At 50.7% G+C, this 21,826-nt stretch overlaps 1 protein-coding gene and 1 long non-coding RNA gene across 12 annotated transcripts in view; one reads left to right on the top strand and one right to left on the bottom strand.

The window, feature by feature from the left end:
* The window catches only part of FOXP4 (forkhead box P4), a 150,868-nt gene that overhangs the window by 49,042 nt on the left and 80,000 nt on the right, over positions 1-21,826 (top strand). For 7 of the 11 annotated variants that reach the window (XM_075910375.2, XM_075910374.2, XM_075910373.2 and 4 more), the window contains one exon: positions 16,611-16,700. The exons of the other annotated variants lie outside the window; for them this stretch is intronic. In XM_075910375.2, the coding sequence (XP_075766490.2) occupies positions 16,611-16,700 (90 nt within the window). The remainder of the gene's footprint in view (positions 1-16,610; positions 16,701-21,826) is intronic. 11 annotated transcript variants of the gene reach the window in all.
* LOC149521398 (uncharacterized) lies at positions 6,855-12,209 on the bottom strand. Its single transcript, XR_016347965.1, has 2 exons — positions 12,071-12,209; positions 6,855-7,066 (listed from the first exon to the last, which is right to left on the bottom strand). It is a non-coding gene; the product is annotated as an uncharacterized LOC149521398 (long non-coding RNA).

Here is a 21,826-nt window from a genome sequence, read left to right as displayed (position 1 = left end):
GCCCTTTTCTCTGGCAGCAGCCAATTCGAGTGGCTTCAGAGGAAGATGCAAGAAAACCCTGTCATGGACTGTTATGGAATAACCTGTCTGTAGGCAAAGCCCCCCTTCCTGGCCTCAGGCAGTTAGTGATTGGTTTATGCCCTGACACATGAGAATTAACACAGCCCGTGTGTATGGTCGAGCTGAATTCTGAATGTTCTTTTTTTTTTTTTTTTTTTTTAAATGCATGCATTTTGTTAATGCTGGGGCAGAACCCAGTAAACCCGTGAATGCCGAGTGCACACTTGATTGTGCAAAATGGACACTTGTCGTGCTAATGAGGGCAGAGTGTGCAGTGATTCCCAATGTGCATGCACAATGGCATGTTCACATGCTCTGCAGCTGCCACCCGGGGTGGATGGTTTTAGAGACTGTCTGTGTAATTTTGCTCTGGTGTCGTATCGCCCAGTTCAGTTCCTGTTGTGCTGTCCCGTGGCCTGAGAATGTGCTATCTATGTTAACAGGACAAGATCCAAATCTAGCCCTAGGAGCCGGACTGCAAAATACACTCACTGCAGTCAGCGGATTCACTCTGGATTTCCACCCGGGTAACAGGAATTTGTAAACCACCCCCCCCCCCAGCCTTCTCAGACTGGAGAGTTAGAAGCCGTTTCCGGCCTGGCTTCCCCAGGCCATTTCTGAGCGGGGTGGGAGGGATCTTTCCCTTCTCCCCCTCCCCCAAGCGAAGGTGATGGCGTTAGGGTTAAATCCCTGGATTTCAATGATGGGGCCCAGTTGAAAAGCGTCCTGGGATTCAATAGCGCGCGCTTACATTGTGGAAAGGGTCGCTGGAGGGGAAAGGCCAGCCGGGGTCATGGGAGGGTTGCCTAGCGTCTGGGAACTCCCACAGCGGTTGCTGTGGGAACGTCAGGAGACCTCCAGCGTGCTAACATCCTGTAACGAGATTCAAAAGGACCCGGGTCTTTGCACATTAATGAGTTTTTAACTCGGGGGCGGGGGTGGGGGTAGTCCCCACCCCGTGAGGCAGCCAGTCAGGTGGGAAAACTGGGAGGACTGGTGGAACTCCACCCCTTCCATAGTTTTCAGGGGCGGGAAGGTCGGGATGGAAACGGGGGAGCAAGGTGGTAAGAGGAGAAGAATCGCCTGTAGCCAGATGGGGGAGCAGGAAATGCGCTGGATGCCGCGGCAACAGGTCGGCACTGTATCCCGGCTGCCCGTGGGCAGCTGCTAGCTTCACAAGGGCAGGAACCGCAGGTGGCAGAGTAGGGGACGCACCCTGCAGAGAGGTCCGGTCCAGCTTTTGTCCTAGGCACTTGGTCAGGTGACCACCTGGCAAATGATGGCACAAATGGGTTGAAAAGCCCTGAACAGGATGGGCCTAAGCAACCCCATTCTTCCTCCCCTGTGTTCCTTCATGAGTAGAGTTGTTGTCTTTAATCTAGTATGGCTCTTCCAGTCTCCACTCTGGGCTGGGCTCTTGTCTCCTCTCTGAATGCTGTACGCTAGAAGCTCTCTGGCCTGTAGGCCTGGGTGCGACTGGGCTGGCCCCTAGCTCTTCCCACCCCGACAGGCTTCTGGCCAAGATTTGGAGCTAGTGATTCTGGATGTCTCACCCCCTCTCCTCCTCTGTGCTCAAAATGACGTACCTTCAGTTTGACCCCCTGGAAAGAGATGGACCCACCCTCTGAAAATCATGCCCCTTGACAGTTCTCTCCACTTGAGCGCCTAAAAAGTGAAAAACCCCATGTGTGTTAACCATCTTGGATCCACAGGTCCCCTCTTAAAATGGGGGGTAAGCCCCCTGGGCTGTGTGAGATGGAGGCCAGACTTGTTCCTCAGTGAGTCATAAAGGTGATCACCTCCGCCCTTCTCCCTCCCCCCCCCCCCCCCCCCCCCCAAAGCAGGGATACTGGCTCTACTGCTTGGCTCAGGTGTGTTCCAAACTTAGTTCTTTCCGTTCTGCCACCTGCAATTTTCCTCACCTCTCCCTGCAGTTTGAGCTAGTTTGGGGTATAATCTTCCTATCAAAACCAGTGACGAATTGTCTGAAGAGCTGCCAGCCCCCACGCCAGAAGTGGCTGCATTCCAGTGATAGGTAATTGGTGGATCTAATAAAAAATGTATATGGAAAGAGTGTGTGTGTGGGGGGGGGGGGGGCGTTGTTTGAATTGCTCAGGACAGAGGGTGCTAGTGCATTGTAAGGGTTCCAGGTTATGTTTTTCCACGTATCTTGCTTCCTATAAAATTTAGTTTTTCTCTCTCTTCTTGTCACCTAAGCCAGAGAAAGCAGGCCAACAGGCAGCAAGCGCATTTCATCTCTAGAAGCAGCTGCTGTGGATCCAGTCTTTGGAATAGGTTTATTCCCCGTGTCAGAGGCTGTGTTTAAACGTCTGCTTTCTAGGCCCATCTGGATGGAGTAATGTTTTATGCAGCCTCTCGCTGTCTCGGGTCTCCCTTCTATAAGGCAGCGTCGGTTTGTCTGTGTAGGAGTGGTGGGGGGACGGGATGGGCTCTGGTGCTGGCTTAATGGGGGATTCCACCATATTGGGGACCTTCCCAGTTCTTCTCCCCCCCCCCTTGCCCCAGGGTTCCTTCACCATTCCACAGGACAGACCCTTCAACTCATGAGCAACAAGGATGATGGACCAGGGGAGGGGGGTCAGAGGTGCCTCTGTGCATCACCTTGAGGATAGTCAATGGAGCTCCGCCACCCTATGACATCTGGTGTGTTTAGGCACCTCTGGGGCCGTGATTTGTTTCTGGCCCCCATAGGGGAACCTAGCTGAGGCTTCAACCTGCTTGCCCCACCTAGGCACCCTCAGCTTTGTGGGTGGTGGGTGAAGGTAGGGCTAGTTGAGGCAAGCCCTCCCCCCACCAGCCCTGTTCCTTCTGCCAAGGCCCTGCCCTGCCCCCAGCACCATGGTGATGTGGTGGCGCACGGCCTCCGCCTTCCAAACCCGGAGCACTGTTGCAACAACACTTCGCCCCCGTTCCCCTACATTAGTCATTCTGGGGGCGGAGTGTGGGTAGGACCATGCCCAGCGGTTTGGGAAGGCAATGCCTCCCCCCGCATACCATACCCATTGACCCTGCCCGGCTTGTCTGAGAATGTGGGGCCCAAAGCATGACCTGGCTCAGGGGTAGACAGAGCTGTCTGTGGCTGTGGCTGCCTGCTCATCACAGAGTTCTGGGGAGTGGGGGGCGGGAGCTAGGGGACAGGTGCCTAGAACCTTCGTCTCCAAGCTGGCTGACACCCCAACATTGCCCTCCCGGAACGTGGCAAGACGTGGTCTCCTAGAAGTCCCTTTGTTGCAGGACTTTGAGAGGAGAGGGCATCTCAGCCTTGCACAGGTTGCTCGGCATGGGCAGGCACTTCTTTTGTGTGTGGGCAGCTGGGAGAGTGGAGGGGAAATCAGAAGGTGGAAGCAAGGAGCGAGAAAGGGAGAAGCAGAGGGGATAGGTGGAAGGAGAAGGGGAGAGAAATTCAAGACCGGGAGGAGGAGGTGAGGGGGGCAGGGAAGGATTAGGAGGGATGGGGGTAGGAAACAAGAGGAGGGGGAGAGCTCAGCAGGGAAGAGATGGTGGGTGGAAGGTGAGGCACAAGGAGGGAAGGTGGTTGGGGTAACAAGGAAGGGTTTGGTCTTGGACAAACCACCAGGAAGCCTGCCTTTTGAATTAAACAGCACCCCGATTTCCAATGCAGTTTTTCAAGAATGACTTTTAAAGGCAGCCCCCAAACCAAACCAGCTGGCTGCTTGTTCTGCAACAGAGGTGGGCAATAAAACAACGGTGGGCCCCTGGTGGGCTGCTGCCGCTGTATTTACCTGCACCTCCGCAGTTATGGCCAATCGTGGCTCCCATCGGCCGGGAACGGAGATCTGCAGTCAATGGTAGCTGTGATTTTCCCCTGTAACTATGGAGGTGCAGTGTGCGGGCCCGACAGGGCTAACCCGGCTGAACCAGATCCAGCCCATGGGTCGGTATTTGCCCATCCCTGTTCTGGAAGATAAACTTCCCAGCCAGCAAGCCTCACTTGTGGCAACCCATGCAGGAGATTAGAGACAGCGAACCTTCTTAGTCTGGATTGAAGGCTTGGATTTTCAGATGCCTCATCCCCCATGAGAATCGTCTCCCTCCAAGTGAATTTCATTGGGACTTTAGTACCTAACTCACCTTTGGAAAAACCTCATCTTCGGACTGCACCGGGCTGCCCTTCATCCCTCTAATCGGCACCCCCTCTTGCTCCTCCCTTTTGTTTCTGAGCCCCTCAGCCCGAGAGGCCTCCTGATAGCACACTTTCCAAATTGCAGTTCTATAGAAAGGGCCCATCTGGAAAAGCCATCCCCATCCGCCTGCTATAATATTTGTCCTGCACTTTAGAAAAAACCCAAAACTATTTATTGCAGGCTCAAGTAAAATAAACGTAAAAGTAGTCAATGAAAAGACAACACTAAAGTTCTAACCAAATCAGCCGTTTCTCGTATTGAAAAGGGGACGGGGGAGGGGATGCTGTCGGATATGAGTGACACTGGGCTTTAAAAGCATGTGTTCACATTTCAAATGTATTATGTAATATGCTGCTATTAGTGTATTTAAGATAAAAATGAGACTAGAGCACTTAAGTGAAACTCATCTCTCTATTAGGTTGCCTGATTTATATTTCATATATGACTGAGCATAAATGCTGTTGGTTTTTTTTTCCATGCCCGGGGAGAAGGAAATTGTTGGGAGGATTTCTTCCTTGTGTTCTCCATTAGTGAAAATGGATTTAGCCCCTTTAGCCAAGGAGTATCGAAGCCTAGAAGCGTTAGGGGGTGTGCAGCAAAGGAGAGAACAGCTGGGGCCAAGGGAGAGTTGCAAAAGGTTTTGCCTTTTTTTGTAAAGAATTCTGTCCTTTTATTAATTTTGATCTCTTGGCTCCATTTGGTTCTGATTATCTTAGAATGGGGATACAGGGAATGGAGGGGGGAGTGGTTTTCAATGTGGCATCATTTACGGTTAATACCCATCTAAAAATATCTCTCTGTTTTATTTTAATAGATCTAATTCTGGAATGTGACAATGTCATTTTTATGAGAGTAGTGTAAAAATAATTTATACTCTTTTCATGCCCAAAAAGCTCTTTTAGGGGTAAGTAGAGACCAAGGGCTGGGGAGAAGGTGTAGTATCATTTTTATAGTCCCCTGTCTCCATTTTTCTTCCCCCTCCCTTGCTCTGTTTAATATAATTTTTATGGTGTGTTTTTCATCATTGGAGGTTAAGGCCTCATTTAAAGCTTTGATCCCATCCAGGTGGGAATTCGCTTAGTTAGTTTCACCCCCATATTGTCCGGGAATCCACACCTACCTGGTTCAGTAGAGAAGAGTTTGTCTTCTGGCCTCTGCCATGATAATGTCTGGGTGGCTACTGTAAAAGAAAAATGTGCCATTTTTTTTTTAAAGGCGAGACGTGACCCTAATATTTTTGTGCTTTTGTTCTGTAAAGATTTCCCAATGTGGCCTAATGATTTTGGAGTCCCTGCTTGAGATCACTTCAGAGCGCCTTGTTCTTTAAGGGCTTGAGTGCTCGTCCCGCTGAAAATCATGCCCCATTTTGTAGGTGTCTCTAGTTGGGTATCCCCAATCATGGGTCACTTCTGAAAACGTAGCCTCTTGGAGTGTCCAAAGTACTATCCATGTGGGCTCGCTCTGCGTGTACCGGCATCCCTCACCACAGCATCTGAGTGCCTCCGCATTGCTGTTAGCCCTTTGGCTGTCTTAGCAGGCTAGTGAAGCCCTACCTCCGCCTCCCCTCCTTCACAAATTCATTTTAAGTCTGCATAGATACTTTATGCTGTACCGTGGAGGTTACCGAGTTCTGAAGGACCCAGAGAGGAACTGAATTCCTTAAGAAGAGCGCCTCTACTGAAAATTCCTGGCCTTCCCTTTAAGTGATCATCTCATCTCATCCAATCAGGACTCTAGTGCTCTATTGTAGTGTTTCCATGCTCATTATTTTTGGCACTTCTCCATTAATTGGCCCTGCAAGAGACCTAGTTGTCCCTTGGTAGTTATAAGACCGCCTAGCTGTTGTATAGCAAGTTTTATCTCGGTGCTGTACAAAGATGGTTGGCGTTATTATCCCTGTCTTATAGCTTGGGGAAACCGAGGCACGGGGGAGTGACTTGGCCAAGCTCATCCACCAGGCCAAGGGCAGGAATGGAACCTAGGTTTCCTGAGTAGTCAGCTGCTGCTCTAAGCAGTAGACAAGACACCTAGTTGACAAATCGCCTTGCCGTAGGGGCTAACAAGGTGCAGTGTTGGCACCCAGTGGAGACTAACGTTCTCTGTCTACAAAACAAGTGCCGTGCAGGCATTAGCTGCGCAAGCTTCTCTTCCTCCCACCTTGCCAACGTGCCTCAACCCGGGTTCCAGAGGCATCGCCTCTGTGGATGTGAGGCAGCTCCATCTCTGTGGCCCATTCGATTTTTAATCTCTGGTAGGACTGTCAACATGGATGGGGATAAATAGAAGACTTCTAGGAGCTAGGGCTGAAATGCACCAGATTCTTCTCCTACCGGAGGACAGCTTCATCTCCACATTCATTTACTCCTTGGCTTGTTCGCGTTGCTCACCAGTAGTATGGAAACCTGGCTTAGATGAGGCGCATTAAACTCCATGCGTCTGGGTGGAAAGCTGGGTAGAGGACTGTTTCCGCTCTGGGATCACCACACTCTGACCTGGGATGATCCACTTTCTTCTGATATAAGGGTGGAGGGAGAGAATACAGCATGTATTATCTATTTTTACCATAGCACGAACTCTAAGGAATTCAGGGTTTCAGGTGAAAAAAGAGCAGCCTCTTCACCCTCATCAGCCCATAGAGCTGTATTTATTCAGTTTTCCAGTGTCCTGATGGTGGGGAATTCTTGGCTACAACAGAAGCTCATATTTCTTCTTGGGATCCGATGCTAGCATAACACTTCAGTTGTCCGGACGTTGCGTTCACCACACCCGGGATTAATCTGAGTCTCTTATTTATTTTTTTTCCCTAGTAGTTCTTGTTGCTCTGGAGTGGCGCAGCCAAGCTGCAAAGAAACAGATGCAAATCAACTATGAAGCATTCACAAAGAAAACCAGACACCCCGGTCTGGAAAGGCCTAGGCTTTGGGGAAGTTTTGTATCAGGATCTAGAAGGACACTGAGCTTTTTTCCAATGTACTACGGGCTTTTTGATGCTATTTGAACTATACATGTTTAGAAACAGGTGTTAAGTGGTGTGACCCTCTAATGCAGGTGTACTTATACCAGTACAAAGATGCATAAACTACACAAACTGTACGAACATACTGGTATCCCCGTGTCCTCATCACTGGCCTTCCTGATCTTAGCTGTGTTGTATAAACACCCACCACCTGCACAGAAAGAGTTAAGTCAGCACGAAACAACTACATAGATCAGGCCTCTTCGTATTCTGTGCCCCTTCCCCCTCAACATTTGCACCCCTTCTGCTCAGTAATAGTTGCTGCCGCTGGTCTTGTAAATGGGGAAGCCGGGTGGTGTCAGCTGCTGTCTTTAGATCTTACAAACTTCTTTTTAAAATGAGATAATTTACAGATCAAAGACAATCATCCAGGAGACAAATTGGACACAAATTATTTGTTCCTATTTGTGGCTATCCTGCTAATGAATCTTTGAATAGCACTTTGGAGCAGGGTACAATTCCTTCCCCTCCCCTGCCCCACACACATTTCACAGATAATTAGCAGGAGGTAAAGGCAGCCTCAAAAAAATAAAAAGGGGGAGGAGGGGGACATTTCCTTTGTCTTTATATGTTCGCAAAAGTAAATAGCAGAGGATTATGGGTAACTCCATGTTTTGTAGCTTTAAGGGATAGGTCTCGCTTCAAATGTTGCTTTTTGAAATTAACCTTCCGGCCTGTTGAAGGCGGTTAGCAAATGCGAGTGACCTTTCCCAAAAACTTGCCTTTTGTCTGTACTCCCATCTGAAGGTTCTTCTAACCCTGGTGGGAGCCCCAGGTTTGAACGTCGTGGAGAAATCACCCACTGTAGATCAAGCAAGACTTTTGTAGGTTCCCCTTTGTTGTTTTTACTAAGGGAAGATGGCCACGGACTGCGATCGTCCCCGGGTGGCAAGGAATCGCGTATGACAACCTGCTCTCCTTGCTTGGTGAGGGATTTTGTTTGAGATGGGTCAGAGATGTAAAGTTCTGCTCCCTCCAGATTTTGCGGGGTTGAGAACCAGGATTGTGGTGTGGGCTGGTCTGAGCCTTTCCTACCCTGACAAAATGGATCAGCTGGGGACTGAGATGAAGATGAGTGATCTGCTCTCAGTCATCTTGCTGTTCCTTCCCCTCCGTCACTGGTAAGCAGGAGTAAAGTGCTGCTCTTCCACCATGCAGCCGAGTCAGTGCAGCTCAATTCTGGCCAGCAGCTAGGTCCCGGAACCCTTTCTTCAGTAGTGGCTCTGAGAAGGGTGAAGGACTAATACCGTGGGTTCCCATCCTCCTGGATGGCTGCCTCACAGTACCAGGTTAACCCCTGGGGTTTTGCCAGCCTGGACCAGTCATCTCCCATGCGTCAGGAGGCTGAGCCCGGCTCTGCGGTGACTTAAATCATGCACGAGTGGGCCATGCTGGTATGGGGTCCATCAGTAAAGTAGGTGGGGGAGCTCCAAGTACAAGTTGTTAATCCACTCGGGGGTTAGAAGGAAACTTTGGGGGCAGGTAATCTAGTCACTGCTGGGGCTCCCCGTGCACCGAAGCGGCGGGAACGGTGGCCCGGGGAGACAGCAGGTGGGAAGAGATGAGTCCCGAATCTAGTCCAGTGCAGTGACTGGATCAGGGACTCTGAGGCAGGGGGTGAGTGCATTAACAGTGTAACCCTGGGTGCCCCCCCAACCCAGTCTGTGTGCTGCTGCCGATCCCAGATGAACAACGCTCGCCTCCTAGCTGGACCAACACCAAACTGCTGCCAGTCCCCTTAGCGGCAGGTGGCTGGAATGGAAGGAAGTGCCCTGCCGCCTCCTGCCCCGCAGAGACCTCTGACACTCTTCTGCTGGTTTCCCCGCCACCCCGGCCATCTGGCAGAGCCGGCAGGGGGAGGCGAGAAGGGGGCCGCTCCTCTGGGCGAGCGGCGCGGCTGTCATGGGGAGGTCCCGTGTGGGATTGTAAGGCCATGTCATTTTTTTCCTGTAAATCTTGTAATTTCGTGCTTCAGAGCACAACAAAGTGAGAGAGTCAGCGGGGAGTGAATTAAGTTCCCCCCCCCCCCCCGAGAGCCTGTTCGGGGTGGGCCGCCTGCATTCCGTCCGCGCCTCCTTGCCTCCCTCGGCGCACGTGTACCCACGTCAGGGGCATCCCTGTCTCCAAGAGGTTGGGGGTTTGTCCCACCTCCCTCCCTCCCCAGATCAACCTGGCTCGGTGCCCTTTTGACACAGTCTGGCATTGGCACGAGCCGTATTCTTCTTCTTCAAGTGATTTGCCAGCTTAATCAACTCCTGTCGACTTTACAGGGTTCCCAAAGCCTCATAAAACCCGGGGCTGTCCTGCCATCTCCCCGCCAACAAAGCTCCCGTTGTGAGGCTCGTGCAGTTAAAACTGGGTATCTCGGAGCCCTCTCATGCTGCCTATAGCAGCATGGTCATTTCTGGGGGGCTGGGCTTCCGATTGGCTCAGCCGTCACGCTGCAGCGTGGCCTTTGTTCCGTCTCTTTGGTGCCTCTGCCTTTTCCTCTGCCTCCTGCTTAACTTCTAGAGCACTGTTGGGAAAATCATTCAGAAAGTTTGGGAAGAGAGAGAATGAGTTCTGGGCAGGCTGTATTACCTAATGGTTAGATGGAGGGGACAGTTGGTGGCACTTATGGATTCTTCTTTGGACTCTGGTGCTGACCAGCTGTCTCGCATGGAGAAAGCCACTTCTTCCTCACTCTGCGCCTTATTTTTTCCCCACCCTATCTGCAAAATGATCTCCAAGCACTTTGTGCCAACGTCAGCTAAGTTAGCCTTGCAGCTTTTTCCTCTGAGTTCCCCACTGACGGAGAGGGAAACTGAGGCTTGGGATAGGGCTTAATGAGTTTGCTTAAGATCATACCGTAGACCAGCAGAGTTGGGGATAAAACCCAAGGTCTCTCACGCCAAACCAAAATCTGCCCTTCCTCTTAGAATGATGCATTGAAATGTGAAAGTCCTTGGTTAATCATTAGGTTAACCTAACATTTAACCGGTTAACTGATTAATTGGGATTTTTGCACCCCCTACTTCCTGGTGCCTTATTGTTTCCCTGGGCACCTTTGGAGTTTTTTTTCTATGGCTGGCATGGAATTTCTGCTCCTCAAAGGGATGCTGCCCACTTGAAATCTAGTCAGTTAAAAAAAAAGGGGGGGGGGGGCTAAAAAAGAAACGGCTTTGGGTTCAAAACTGCCCTCCAAGTCATCTTTCCAGGTTTTTGTTGTCTTCCCATTGATATTTTCCCATTCCTTTTTTTGAGGTTTGATTTCCCCTCCTCTGCTTTTTGCTGTGTGAAAGGCCCAGTAATACGGAGTCTTCACAAACCACTGTCAGATGGGAGGAATGGAGAATTTAGCATTAATTTTGCAACTTGTCTGATCAGAGAAGTTTTATCATTAAGGTACAACCCTCCCAATGTGGACTGTTAGCAGTTTAAAGTGCTACATTAGACTGGAATATCTATGCCCATATAGGATAAACCTCTTGGTTGTGTCTAGACTGGCAAGCTTTTCCGCAAAATCATCTGCTTTTGCGGAAAAACTTGCCAGCTGTCTACACTGGCTGCTTGAATTTCCGCAAGAACACTGACGATCTCATGTAAGATCATCAGTGTTCTTGCAGAAATACTGTGCTGCTCCCGTTCGGGCAAAAGCCCTCTTGCACAAATCATTTGCGCAAGAGGGCCAGTGTAGACAGCAAATGGCTAAAATGGCAATTGGGGTTTTTTTTGCACAAAACCGCGTCTAGATTGGCACGGACGCTTTTCCGCGAAAAGTGCTTTTGTGGAAAAGCGTCCGTGCCAATCTAGATGCTCTTTTCCGAAAATGCTTTTAACGGAAAACGTTTCCATTAAAAGCATTTCCGGAAAATCATGCTAGTGTAGACGTAGCCCTTCTGTGCTGGATTCAGGAACTTTTTATCAACTGTCTCCATGGGTGGTATTAAAAGTGGTGTAAATTTGAGTGGGAATCCTACCTTTACCTGACATAGTTATAGCAATACCTAATCTATACACAGAGCAGAAGAACTTCAGGGAGCAGTGTGACTTCTAAGTAGATGATAATGCATCTTCTGTCCCTGTTGCAGACTGGCAAGAATTGTGCTCATCATAATAATTTGCACTGGCCTTATTTGAGTCCGGCAGTTTATTCAAAGATCTTCGGGGTTTGAGCATCCTACAAGCAAGCATGTTCACTTCCCCTTCCCCCACTTTTCTTTTCCCTACCAGGTTTTCTTTGAACAAACTAAAAAGTTTAGCATGAAAGTGGGTAGAAACTGCCCTGAGTTTTCAGGTGGACACAGTTGTTTTGCACAAATCCGTCAGCCCAGGGTTCCTGGAGGAAGAAGTTTTGTGAACCCTCTGATCTGGCCTTCACTGGGGGTGGGCGAAAGGTGTGTTGTTTATTGGATTACCTAGTGATAGTTTAAACACTTTTACATTTTCATACAAGCACCTTAGTGCTCCCCTCCTAGGCTGCCCGATGTGTTTGGGAGTTCCCCCACAAAACTCTCTCCCATGCCATGGTGCCTTGACAGTACACTGAGACATCTGTCTGCCATGCTGGCCAACCCTGGCTCGTTATTTCCTGGTCCTCCCCATCTGTCTGGATCCCTATGCTGGTCTCTTGTCTGGTATAACACTTCAATTGGAAGCTCTTCGGGCCTGGGACTGTCTGTTCTGAGTGTAGCGCAATAGGTCCTGCATGACTGAAATCCCCAGGCGTGACTGTAATTCAAATCCCAATGAGTTATCAGGTCAACATGAGGACTACAGGAGTGGATAAGATTTGCCTTGATGCACAAACAGGTGGAAACACACTGCCTTGTCTCCACTAGGATTTTACCTTGTGTTTGTTCCACATCTCAACCGGAAAATACCGTCTGCGCTAGATGGGTTTGTTTTGGGGTTATTTTTCTGATGATGAAACCTGAAGCCAGGTGAATTCTGAGTGTGATTTCCTTGTGGTCATTTTGCCCTGGATGCCTACTGTAATCCTGGTACCCACCTGCCCTTTAAGTCCCTTTTCATAGAATCATAGAACACTAGAACTGGAAGGGACCTTGTGAGGTCATTGAGTCCAGTCCCCTGCCCTCATGGCAGGACCCAGAGCTGTCTAGACCATCCCAGATAGACATTTATCTAACCTACTCTTAAATATCTCCAGAGATGGAAATTCCACAACCTCCATAGGCAACTTTATTCCAGCGTTTAACACCCTGACAATTAGGAAGTTTTTCGTAATGTCCAACCTAACCCTCCCTTGCTGCAGTTTAAGCCCATTGCTTCTTGTCCTATCCTTAGAGGCCAAGGAGAATAATTTTTCTCTCTCCTCCATGGAATACCCTTTTAGATATCTGAAAACCACTATTATGTCCCCTCTGTCTTCTCCTTTCCAAACTAAACAAACCCAATTCTTTCAGCCTTCCTTCATAGGGCATGTTCTCTAGACCTTTAATCATTCTTGTTGCTCTTCTCTGGACCTTCTCCAATTTCTCCACATCTTTCTTGAAATGTGGTGCCCAAAACTGGACGCAGTACTCCAATTGAGGCCTAATCAGCGCAGCGTAGAGCGGAAGAATCACTTCTCATGTCTTGCTCACAACACTCCTGTTAATGCAGCCCAGAATCATGTTTGCTTTTTTTTGCAACAGCGTCACACTGTTGACTCATATTTAGCTTTTGATTAATGTCGTGTGCTCCTCCCCCAACTGCTGCTTTGGCCTTGCAGTGCGCAAAGGCAGGATGGATGGATTGTTCATTATTCTGGTATCCCCTGTTTTTCCAAAGTGCTGGTGTAACAGAACCAAAGCTGGGACCTCTGGAGCTTAGTGCAGGAGCCTCTACAGCAGTGGTCCCCAACCCTTAGAGGCTCCCGGGCGCCCAGCGGTGGGGCCACTCATGTGCCGGGCGCCCGGGGGCAGGGCCGCATGTCCGGGAGCACGCCAGGGGACTGGGATGCTCTTGCACCCGGCGCCGGCATGTGCCCTAGGGCTGGGGCCGGCCGAGAGCCTTGCGCCCAGGGCTGGCGCTGCCGCCCGAGCCGCGCGCCTAGGGTTGGCACCGGCGTCGCTCGAGCGCCGCGCGCCTGAGCGCCCGCATGTGCTCCGGGGCTGGGGCCACCCGAGCGCCGCGCACCCGGCGCCGGTGCGTGTCGTGCGCCTGGGGCCGGCGCCTCCCTTGCGCCGTGGGCGGGGCTAGCCCAGGTTGTCAGTGGGCGCACGCAAATGCCCCGGCGAGCGCCGTGTTGGGGACCACTGCTCTACAGCTTGGGCTAAAAGCCTGCTAGCTAAGGCTGTAGAGCAAACTCACTCTTCTTCTCTGTAAGTGGTCTCAGTGCCACTACATGGGACAGTGAGAAACAGTAGATGTGTGGGTTACAACTGGGAATCCACCAGTACCAGTGGATTTACTTAAGGTGCTTAAATATCCTCCTAAGAGACTAATTTTAACCTCCCCCTCCATGTGTTTTGAAGATCATGGGCTTTTGACCTAGATCAGTTTCATAGGGTACGTCTACACTGCCACTCTAGTTCGAACTAGGGTGGCTAATGTAGGCATTCGAACTTGCAAATGAAGCCCGGGATTTAAATATCCTGGGCTTCATTTGCATGTTCCCGGGCGCCGCCATTTTTAAATGCCCCGTAGTTGGAACTACCTGCCCACAGCTACATGCAGCACGGACTAGGTAGTTCGAATTAAAGCTTGCAGTAAGGACCAAGTCCCCCACCCCCGGCTTCAGTGGCTGCTTTGAAAAAAATCTCAACATGTGTCTCTTACATTTTAGTTTGTCTACATGTGGAATTTGACTGGACTAGATATTGCTTTGAAAGTGGATTAAGCTAAACTGAAAAAAGTGCTGATGTTCTGGAAATAAGAGCGTGCACACAGTGAGCTAATTCAGAATAACGAACGGACTTTGAAATCACATGCTGCCTTACAGCAGAATATCTTCCCAGCGTAGACAAGACTTAAATTAGACCCGGGGTTTGAACAATAGCCAGCTAATCTTTTTGGATGGTCCATTGGATGGCTGTTTGAGAGGGGCTGTTTGCGTCTTTGTGCCTGTGTGGTCAACACCAGATAAAGTAAATAGATAATTATGCAGATGGTGTGTGAATATATAATTATACTGTAATAACAATGAGGAGTCCTGTGACACCTAAAGATTTACACATTTATAAGGGCATAACTTTTCATGGGCAAAACCCCACTTCATCAGATACGATGAAGTGGGGGTTTACCCACGAAAGCTTTACTCCCAGATAAATGTATTGGTCTTTAGGGTGCCACAGGGACTGCCTGTTGTTTTTGTGGATACAGACTAACACAGCTACCCCTCTGATAATTGTATTGTGTGTATGCTGCATATGAGATAGACAACCTGATCTGTTTGTGTCACGCGTAATGTGCACACAACACGGATTGCATTGAAATGGCATCTTCATTAACAACACTGGGTATGTGTAATTAGTTTGTGAGTGTATTATGTGCCCTCCCCACTTTCATTTGCATACAGAATTACTAGGGGCATCTGCAAGTGAGCCTGCTCATCTCTCCGCTCTTATGTGCAAATTCAGCTGCCCCTCCGTACAGGGTGTACGGTACAGTATAGAATGTATACATGCCTGACGGAAAGTAACTTTGTTCTTTATAGCTGGAAATGTGGAAAATTAACAAGCGGCTCTTTCTTTGGGACACACCCTGCAAGTGCCTCCGCAGCCTAGGAGTGCACAGCCGCCTCTTGGAAGCCAGAGCCTTGATTTACGGCTGTGGCGTTGACAGCTCACTGGAACCCACATGCTGTTTGCAGCACCGCCAAGCTGGGCTATGACCCTCCGACCTCTCCCTCTCTACTCCCCCCTCCTGTCTCTGTGCTGTAATAAAAACCTGTCTTGCAGGCAGGACTACAATGACTTTGTTGTTCAGAAAGGTACCTTCCCCCTTCTCCCCCCCCCCCCCAAAAAAAAAAATCTTTAAAAGCAAAAATAAGGAACATGAGGAAACGGACCTGGGAGCAGCAGCCTGGAGTACCATAGGATTGTTTGTGTTAGCATTTATTCCCTTCTCTTTGCTTGCTCTCAGCTCCTGAAGGAAACCTCTCTGTCCCATGCTTTTCTGGCCTCTCTGGTTCTTTCACACGCTGGCAGCCTTTCACCAGCTCTTGTGCACACATTGGCTTGTTTGCACACGTGCTTTCACTTGTGCATTCCTTGTGCTCTCCCACACCATCTCGCTGTTGCTCTCTTCCTCGTGCCCCAGTATGGTTGCTTGATCGGGCTTGCGCTCGTCTCTCCCTCCCACCCCTTTTCCCCCCACTTGCACTCTCAGTCCTGACTGGCAATCTGACCGACTTGGGCTTTTCTTTCATGCCAGTGAAGTGTTTCATTTTTTTCGTTGATGCCAGTGGTTTAATAAATATTATTGCAAAACACATCCCTGAATGGCCAGGAAAGTAGGAACGCTTTCTGAGCAGACACCCATAAAAGAAACAGATTCCTGTGGGATCGCTAGTAAGCTCCAGTAAACTTCTCTTCTGCATTGCTGGAAATTCTCTGCAGAATGTCCACATTTTTTTCCACCGGTTATTCATGTGGGGTGAAATCCTGCTCTTTATTAGGTCAACTACTCTGACACTCACCCGCTTCCCCCCTCCAGGCAGCTGGCTGTGAATGGATTTAGCGTCCTCACACCCCTGCAAGGTAGGCAAACATTCGCTTCCCCATTATACAGATGGGGAACTGAATCCGGCAGGCAAAGAGAGAATCTCTGCTGCAGCTGAGAACAGAACCTGCCTCTCCTGGGTCCCAGTCCGATAGCTTAACTACAAAGCTGTCTTCCTCCTAAAGCAAGTGGAGGAGGCTAGTTCTAGCAAATGAGCTGCTTTCTGTGGGTACTATTCCTCGCGTTATCCCCTGGCTCTCTTGTCCACTTACTCTTAAAGATATGTCTACGCTGCAGTTAAAATCTCACAGCTGGCCTGTGCCCGTGGACTCGGGTTCTGGCGAAGGGGCTGTTTAGTTGCAGTGCATGCAGGCAAGGTCAGGCTGGCCTGGCAGACTCTGCGGGGTTGGGAGGATGTTAGAGCCCAAGCTAGAGCCCTATGATCTACACCATAATTAAACCACCCCTTCATGTAAGCCCTGAGCGCCTGAAACAGCTGGCACAACTGTCCGATTGCAGCGTAGATATGCTTGCAGTGCTTCCTGAGACTGCTTTGTCCTGCTGGCAGTACCAGTCAGTAGATCTGGCTCCCATTGGATGGTGTCTAGATAGTGAGCATGCACACAGGCAGATCAGGCACAAGGAGAAGGAGCTGAGCTGGAAAAGAGACAATAACTATCCACTGCCCCACTCTATCTTTTGGTTTGGTTTTGTTTTTTCAGGCTCTCCAGGTGGCAAGACAGTTCCTTCTGCAGCAGGCCACAGGGCTGACCTCTCCCAGCAACAATGAGAACAAGCAGCCAGCAGTCCAGGTGAGACAGAGAAACATCTTCAGCCACACCCTTAAGGGGCCTGTTCTACTACGGGCTGAACCGCTCTAGTCTGGCACCCTCGAGACCTGACCGGTGCCGAACCATAGAATTTTCGGGATGACGGGAGGTCAATGTTGTCTAGCAGCATGATTCACACATCTCCTGCTTACTGGGCTGTTAGAGGACAGTTAGGGTTAAATTAGAGCTAAAGAACCGCACTGAACAGTGAGAGCCTGGACTTGTAGTTGTAAACAAACTTTATGGGGCTGCGGGAAACTTGGCCACACCTATGCAAAGTGGTCATCCAGCAACTAAAATCATGCCGGACAACAGATATTTCTGGACCAGAAAGTTCTGGACTGGAGAGGTTTAACCTGTAGCCGAAAGAGGAGAACACTGCAGTTGGGGCCAACCTCCAGGCATTCATTTCTGTGCCATGGGTGGGCCTCCCAAGACTGCCTCTGGGAGAGTTAAAGACTTGCAGTGGGATTGTATTCCTGAATCACTGTAGGTGCTTTTGATAGGTGCATTCCCCCCCAGGGAATGTGGTTTGCACATTCACTGTCATAGATACCAGGGCTTAAAAACACTTATGTAAAGGACCTTGAACTCCATTGCAACTCCTGAATATTTTTTGACAACTCTGTCGAGTCCCTGTCCATATCCTTGGGTTTCACCATGAGAGAAGGCAGTGGGGGAAGGATGTCCCTCATGTTTTGATACAGGTTAAATGTCAGGAGTTCTCTGGTTTGGGCTGCTGAAGCCAGACAAGTGCTTAGGGTGGAGGATTAGGACAGCAATTGCAAATCCACCTAACTTGGGATTTCTTCATTTCACTCCAGGAGAAGCTCTGCTATGGCTGCGGGGGGGCTGACAGTAGCTGGGTTCTGGTGGGGGGAGGTTGTTTCCTAGTAGGTGTATGTTAATGAGCCATGTGTGTAAGGGGGAGGGGTTTGTTAGGAGCAAGGTGTGCGTGTAATATTAGTATAAGTGGGAGATTTGGGGTGGGGGGCTGTGAGAGAGCAACAGGGGTATGCATATGTCATGGAGTCATATGGAAGGATACGGTCGTAGGGCTAGGTAGCTATCTTACATCAGGCTGTAGGAGGGGGGGCAGGTACAGCTTTTATTTTATAGTCTAACCCAGGGTGGAGGCCAAGTGTCCAGGAGTTAGCTGAGGTGAGTGGGTGTTAAAGATTCAGATGGGGATAATGACCTAACCGTTCACCTCTGGCTCAGGTCATAAGAGGAGTTACATTTGGAGGACTTCTGCAAGGCCCCAGCTGCCTGCACCCTCTGTGCATCTTGGCCACAAGGGAACGGGTGGCTGGGTCGATGCAAGCCCAGATTTGCAATGCCGAGCATGAGGTGGGGGTGCTGTGGGCCGGGAGGCCGGCAGCCACCATAGCCCTGCGGCCAGATGGGGGAGCGGGGCATCAGCTCTATGCCCACAGAAGGTGCAGAGCCTTGGCCGGAAGGACTGGGGGGACAGCCAGCCCTCAGTGCTGCCCACACCGGAGCATGCCCCCCTTCCCTCAGGGCCAAGTGGAGCGCCCAGAATGATGCTCCGGTGCCCCCTTGAATCGCCGGGTCCCAGAGCAGTTACCTCCCTTGCCCTCTTCCCGTAGGCAGGCTTGGCTGTGGGTCTGGAATGAGGGGAGCGAGGGAACAGCAGCTGCCTTCACTCCCCTGGCTCAGGCGTTCATCCCTTGTTTTTCCTGAGCACTCAGTTGACTCTCAAACACAAGGGAGCATGCAGAGACCCTCCCCTTCCCCCCACCAAGTGGCCCAGTTTGCTCTGTAGCTGCCTGGACCCGGCTTGGATGTAGCAGCCGAGGGAAGCAGACTCCTTTAGGATGCTCAAGCCCATTGGGGGCAGGGCAAGTTTGGCTTGTACTGCCAGGAGGAGGGAGCGGAGTTCCTCTCCCAGGTCTGTGACATCCTGCCCAGTGAGGCATGTCCCTGGCAAAGCATTCTCTGGGCCATCTGCTGGGGCGAGGTGCTAGGACAGCTAGTGCCCATGTCTCTGTGGGGGAAAGGTGACACCCAGGCTTCTCCCAAGAGGTACCACTGCCCGTGGCAGGGTACTGCCCGCTTGCTGGGATCCCTGACCCTGCTAGGGGGGAGTAGTGGCCGTGGGGTTTGAACTTGGGACATGCAGCACCGAAAGCATGGCTCATGAGATGGTTGCAGTAGTAGGTCTTTATCCTCTTACATGGGCCACCCAATAAAGGGAAATGCATCCCAGGGTGGTTTACATTGGCATTGACAGGGCACTATCGGGGGTAGGGGAGACTTGGTGCTGCCTGAGAGGATGGCTGGCAGGAGGAGTAAAATTGCGATAAGGAAGAGAGGGGAAAGGCCCCTCTCAATCAGTATGGGGGAAGGGGAGGTGCCCATGTTCCTAGTTTCGCCTCCCTTACCTTTTTCACAGGCAGTTTCCTTCCCTGCCAGCCTGTTGACAGGTAACCTCAGTCCAGCTCCAGAAGGTTCCTCCCACGCAGGGGAGCAAGAAAAGGGGCCTGCCTCCCCAAAATGGGAGGAGTGGGGTGAAGAAAAGAGAAGCAAGGCCCAAGCGAATGAGAAGTGACCATTTAAATAGCTGTGTGGGAAGAGCTCTCCCTTCAGGCTAATTAAATTTATCGGCGAACAGCAGGTTACCTTATTAGAGCCTCTGGGTTTAATTAACAAAGGAAAGTAATTAGCACGCGTTCTCTGGAGCTCGAGGTCCTTCCTAAAGCTGGCTGGCCTGCGTGGAACCCTGCTGGAGGTAGGGAACCCAGGGCAGGAAGGGAATGGAAGGTCAGTTTCTGCTCCTCTCGCTGCCACAGCCCTGGTCTATACTAGGGAGTTATTTCAAAATAACCTCCCTTGGTCGAATTTATAAGCGGAGCGTCCACACGACCAAGCCCGTCATTTGGACATTTTGGGCTGGTTATTTTGACACCTGTACCCCCGCTTTCCACAGGGAATAATGCTAATTTCGAAATAGCGGTCGTGTGCCGCTATTTCGCAATAACGACTCCCCAGAGTCATTCGAACTAATTATTCCCTGGTGCTTCCTGGGGCTGTATGTCAGGGCAGCACGTCCACGCTTAATGGTACGTGCCTCGGACTCAGTTCGAGGCTTCCCCGTAGTGTGGACAGGCCATTTCGATGTTTTTATTTCTGAAGCTATTAAACTGATTTTAGTTATTTCAAAGTAGTTTCCTAGTGTAGACATGTCCCCAGAGGGTGAGAAGGCCGGCACAGTTTTGTTGCTATTTGCCGCACCCCCTCCACCCCCGGGCTCGTGGGATGCAACAGGGATTGCTTACGCACACACAGACACAGACACACACACACACACACTCTCTCTCTCTCTCTCTCTCTCTCTCTCTCATTTATATATATATATATATATATATATATATATATATTATTATTTTCCTTCCTGCTGGCAAGCTGTACAGTTGCCTCCCATCCCTCGCTCTCTGTCAGGTCTGTCTCATTCTCGCCTTCCCTTGGCTCTACACCCACCAACTGCCTTCTCGCTGGGGCTGGGGGAGAGGGTGTCTCTGAGCAGCTACGCCATCTCCCTCGTCCTTGCTTGGCAAACCTGATACCCTCAGTTTGAATGTGCTTGGTGTCTGCCCCAGCTCGTGCCTTCTCTCCCCTCACATGGCTCTCTGGGCAGGGCTTGGCAAAGTCTGCCAAGATGGATCGTTTCCATCCCGTTGTCCTCCGGGTGCTGTGGCCTGTAGCGTGTTGTGGGGTTGAATAGCCTCTCCGCAGGAGCAGTGGACGCCCCGCTTCGAAACCGTCTACATGGGACAAAGCCCTGGGGAAGGAAATCCCAGCATGGCAGGTCCGGGTCTTTCCCGTCTCTAAGGACTGCAGGCTTGAAACCCCTCAAACCCTCCCTCCCTCCACAGGATGGGATGGAGTCCAGAGCCACTTTGAAACAGGTCTCTGTTTTCGTCCCACCTGCCTCAGAGACGCAGACCCCCTGCCGGGATAGCCGACCTGCCGCCGCCTGCCTTTAATGGGTTTGAAAGTGAAGAGGGAAGGGGTGAGGGGAAATCACAGCTGCTGTATTAACAGCAATAATTAGTCCGGGCTTCTCTCACACAAGCAGGCAGCTTTTTCCAATAGTGTTTTCAGGAAGGAAATGCAGTCATTGGATGGAAAATATCTTGAAAGAACAAAGACAGTAAGAGTGAAGTCAGATTCCGGTTACGTGTGTGCGTCTGTGTGTGTATGTGTGTGTGTATCTATTTCTCCATTTCTCTCTTTCACATTCTGTTTTCCCTCCTGTTTCTTCTCCGCTGATGTGTTTCTCATTCTGTCACCGCCTGTTTATCTTCCCTTTCACCCTCAGTCCTTTGGGATCTGCTTTCTCTCTTGCACTCTCTTCCTCCGTCCCACCCCTCCCTTTTGCTGCTGTCTGTCCATCCCTTTGGCTGGCTTTGTGTCCTCCCTCCCCCCCCTCCCCTTTGTGTTGCAAAAGCACTTGTGAAAGTTAGGCTATGAGTCAGGAATAGCTCCCTGGGTCAGCAGCCTCTCCCCGCCCCCTCCTTCCCGGCTTGCCCCTGCTCAGCAGCAGAAGGAGGATCTGAAGGAGGGGAGATAGAGGATTAAGCAGACTCCTTTAAAAGGAAGTTTATCTAAGGGGGGGAATGGTGTGGATGAGATTGACCAGGAGGGTTTCTTCAGACAGGAGGGGAGGGGGAGGGAGGCTATTGTATGGTGAGAAAGCCGGCAGGGCTTTTCCACCAGATCAGGGCAGGGAATGTGGAATGACTGGGGAAGGCTGCACTATGGAATCAGGCCTGGGGATGAGAGGCATTTGTGCGTGAGCTTCCTAAGCACCATCACTCCCCTTGACTTGAGTGGGCAATGCTTGATCGGTGCCTGTTGCAGAGACCGATCCTGCAACTCTTATGTCATCTCTCTGGTGTGGAGTTAGGTCCCCCAGTTGCTTTCTCCTCTGGCTAGAAGCCTGCTCCTGCTCCCGTTGAGTTCAAAAGGAGCTGAGGGCACTCCGACTTGCTCAGTGCTGTCCTGTCCTGGTAAAAATGGATCTGTCCTGCGCCCCTAGTGCCGTGGGCTGTGTCCTTTTCAAGCAGAGCCCTCTGGCTGTCTAG

This window comes from Pelodiscus sinensis, chromosome 27 (assembly GCF_052426305.1).
Source record: "Pelodiscus sinensis isolate ZL-2025 chromosome 27, ASM5242630v1, whole genome shotgun sequence".
NCBI classification, from domain to species: Eukaryota; Metazoa; Chordata; order Testudines; family Trionychidae; genus Pelodiscus; species Pelodiscus sinensis.
The sequence above is the reverse complement of the archived record's forward strand: the minus strand, read 5'-3'. Positions and strand labels throughout refer to the sequence as shown.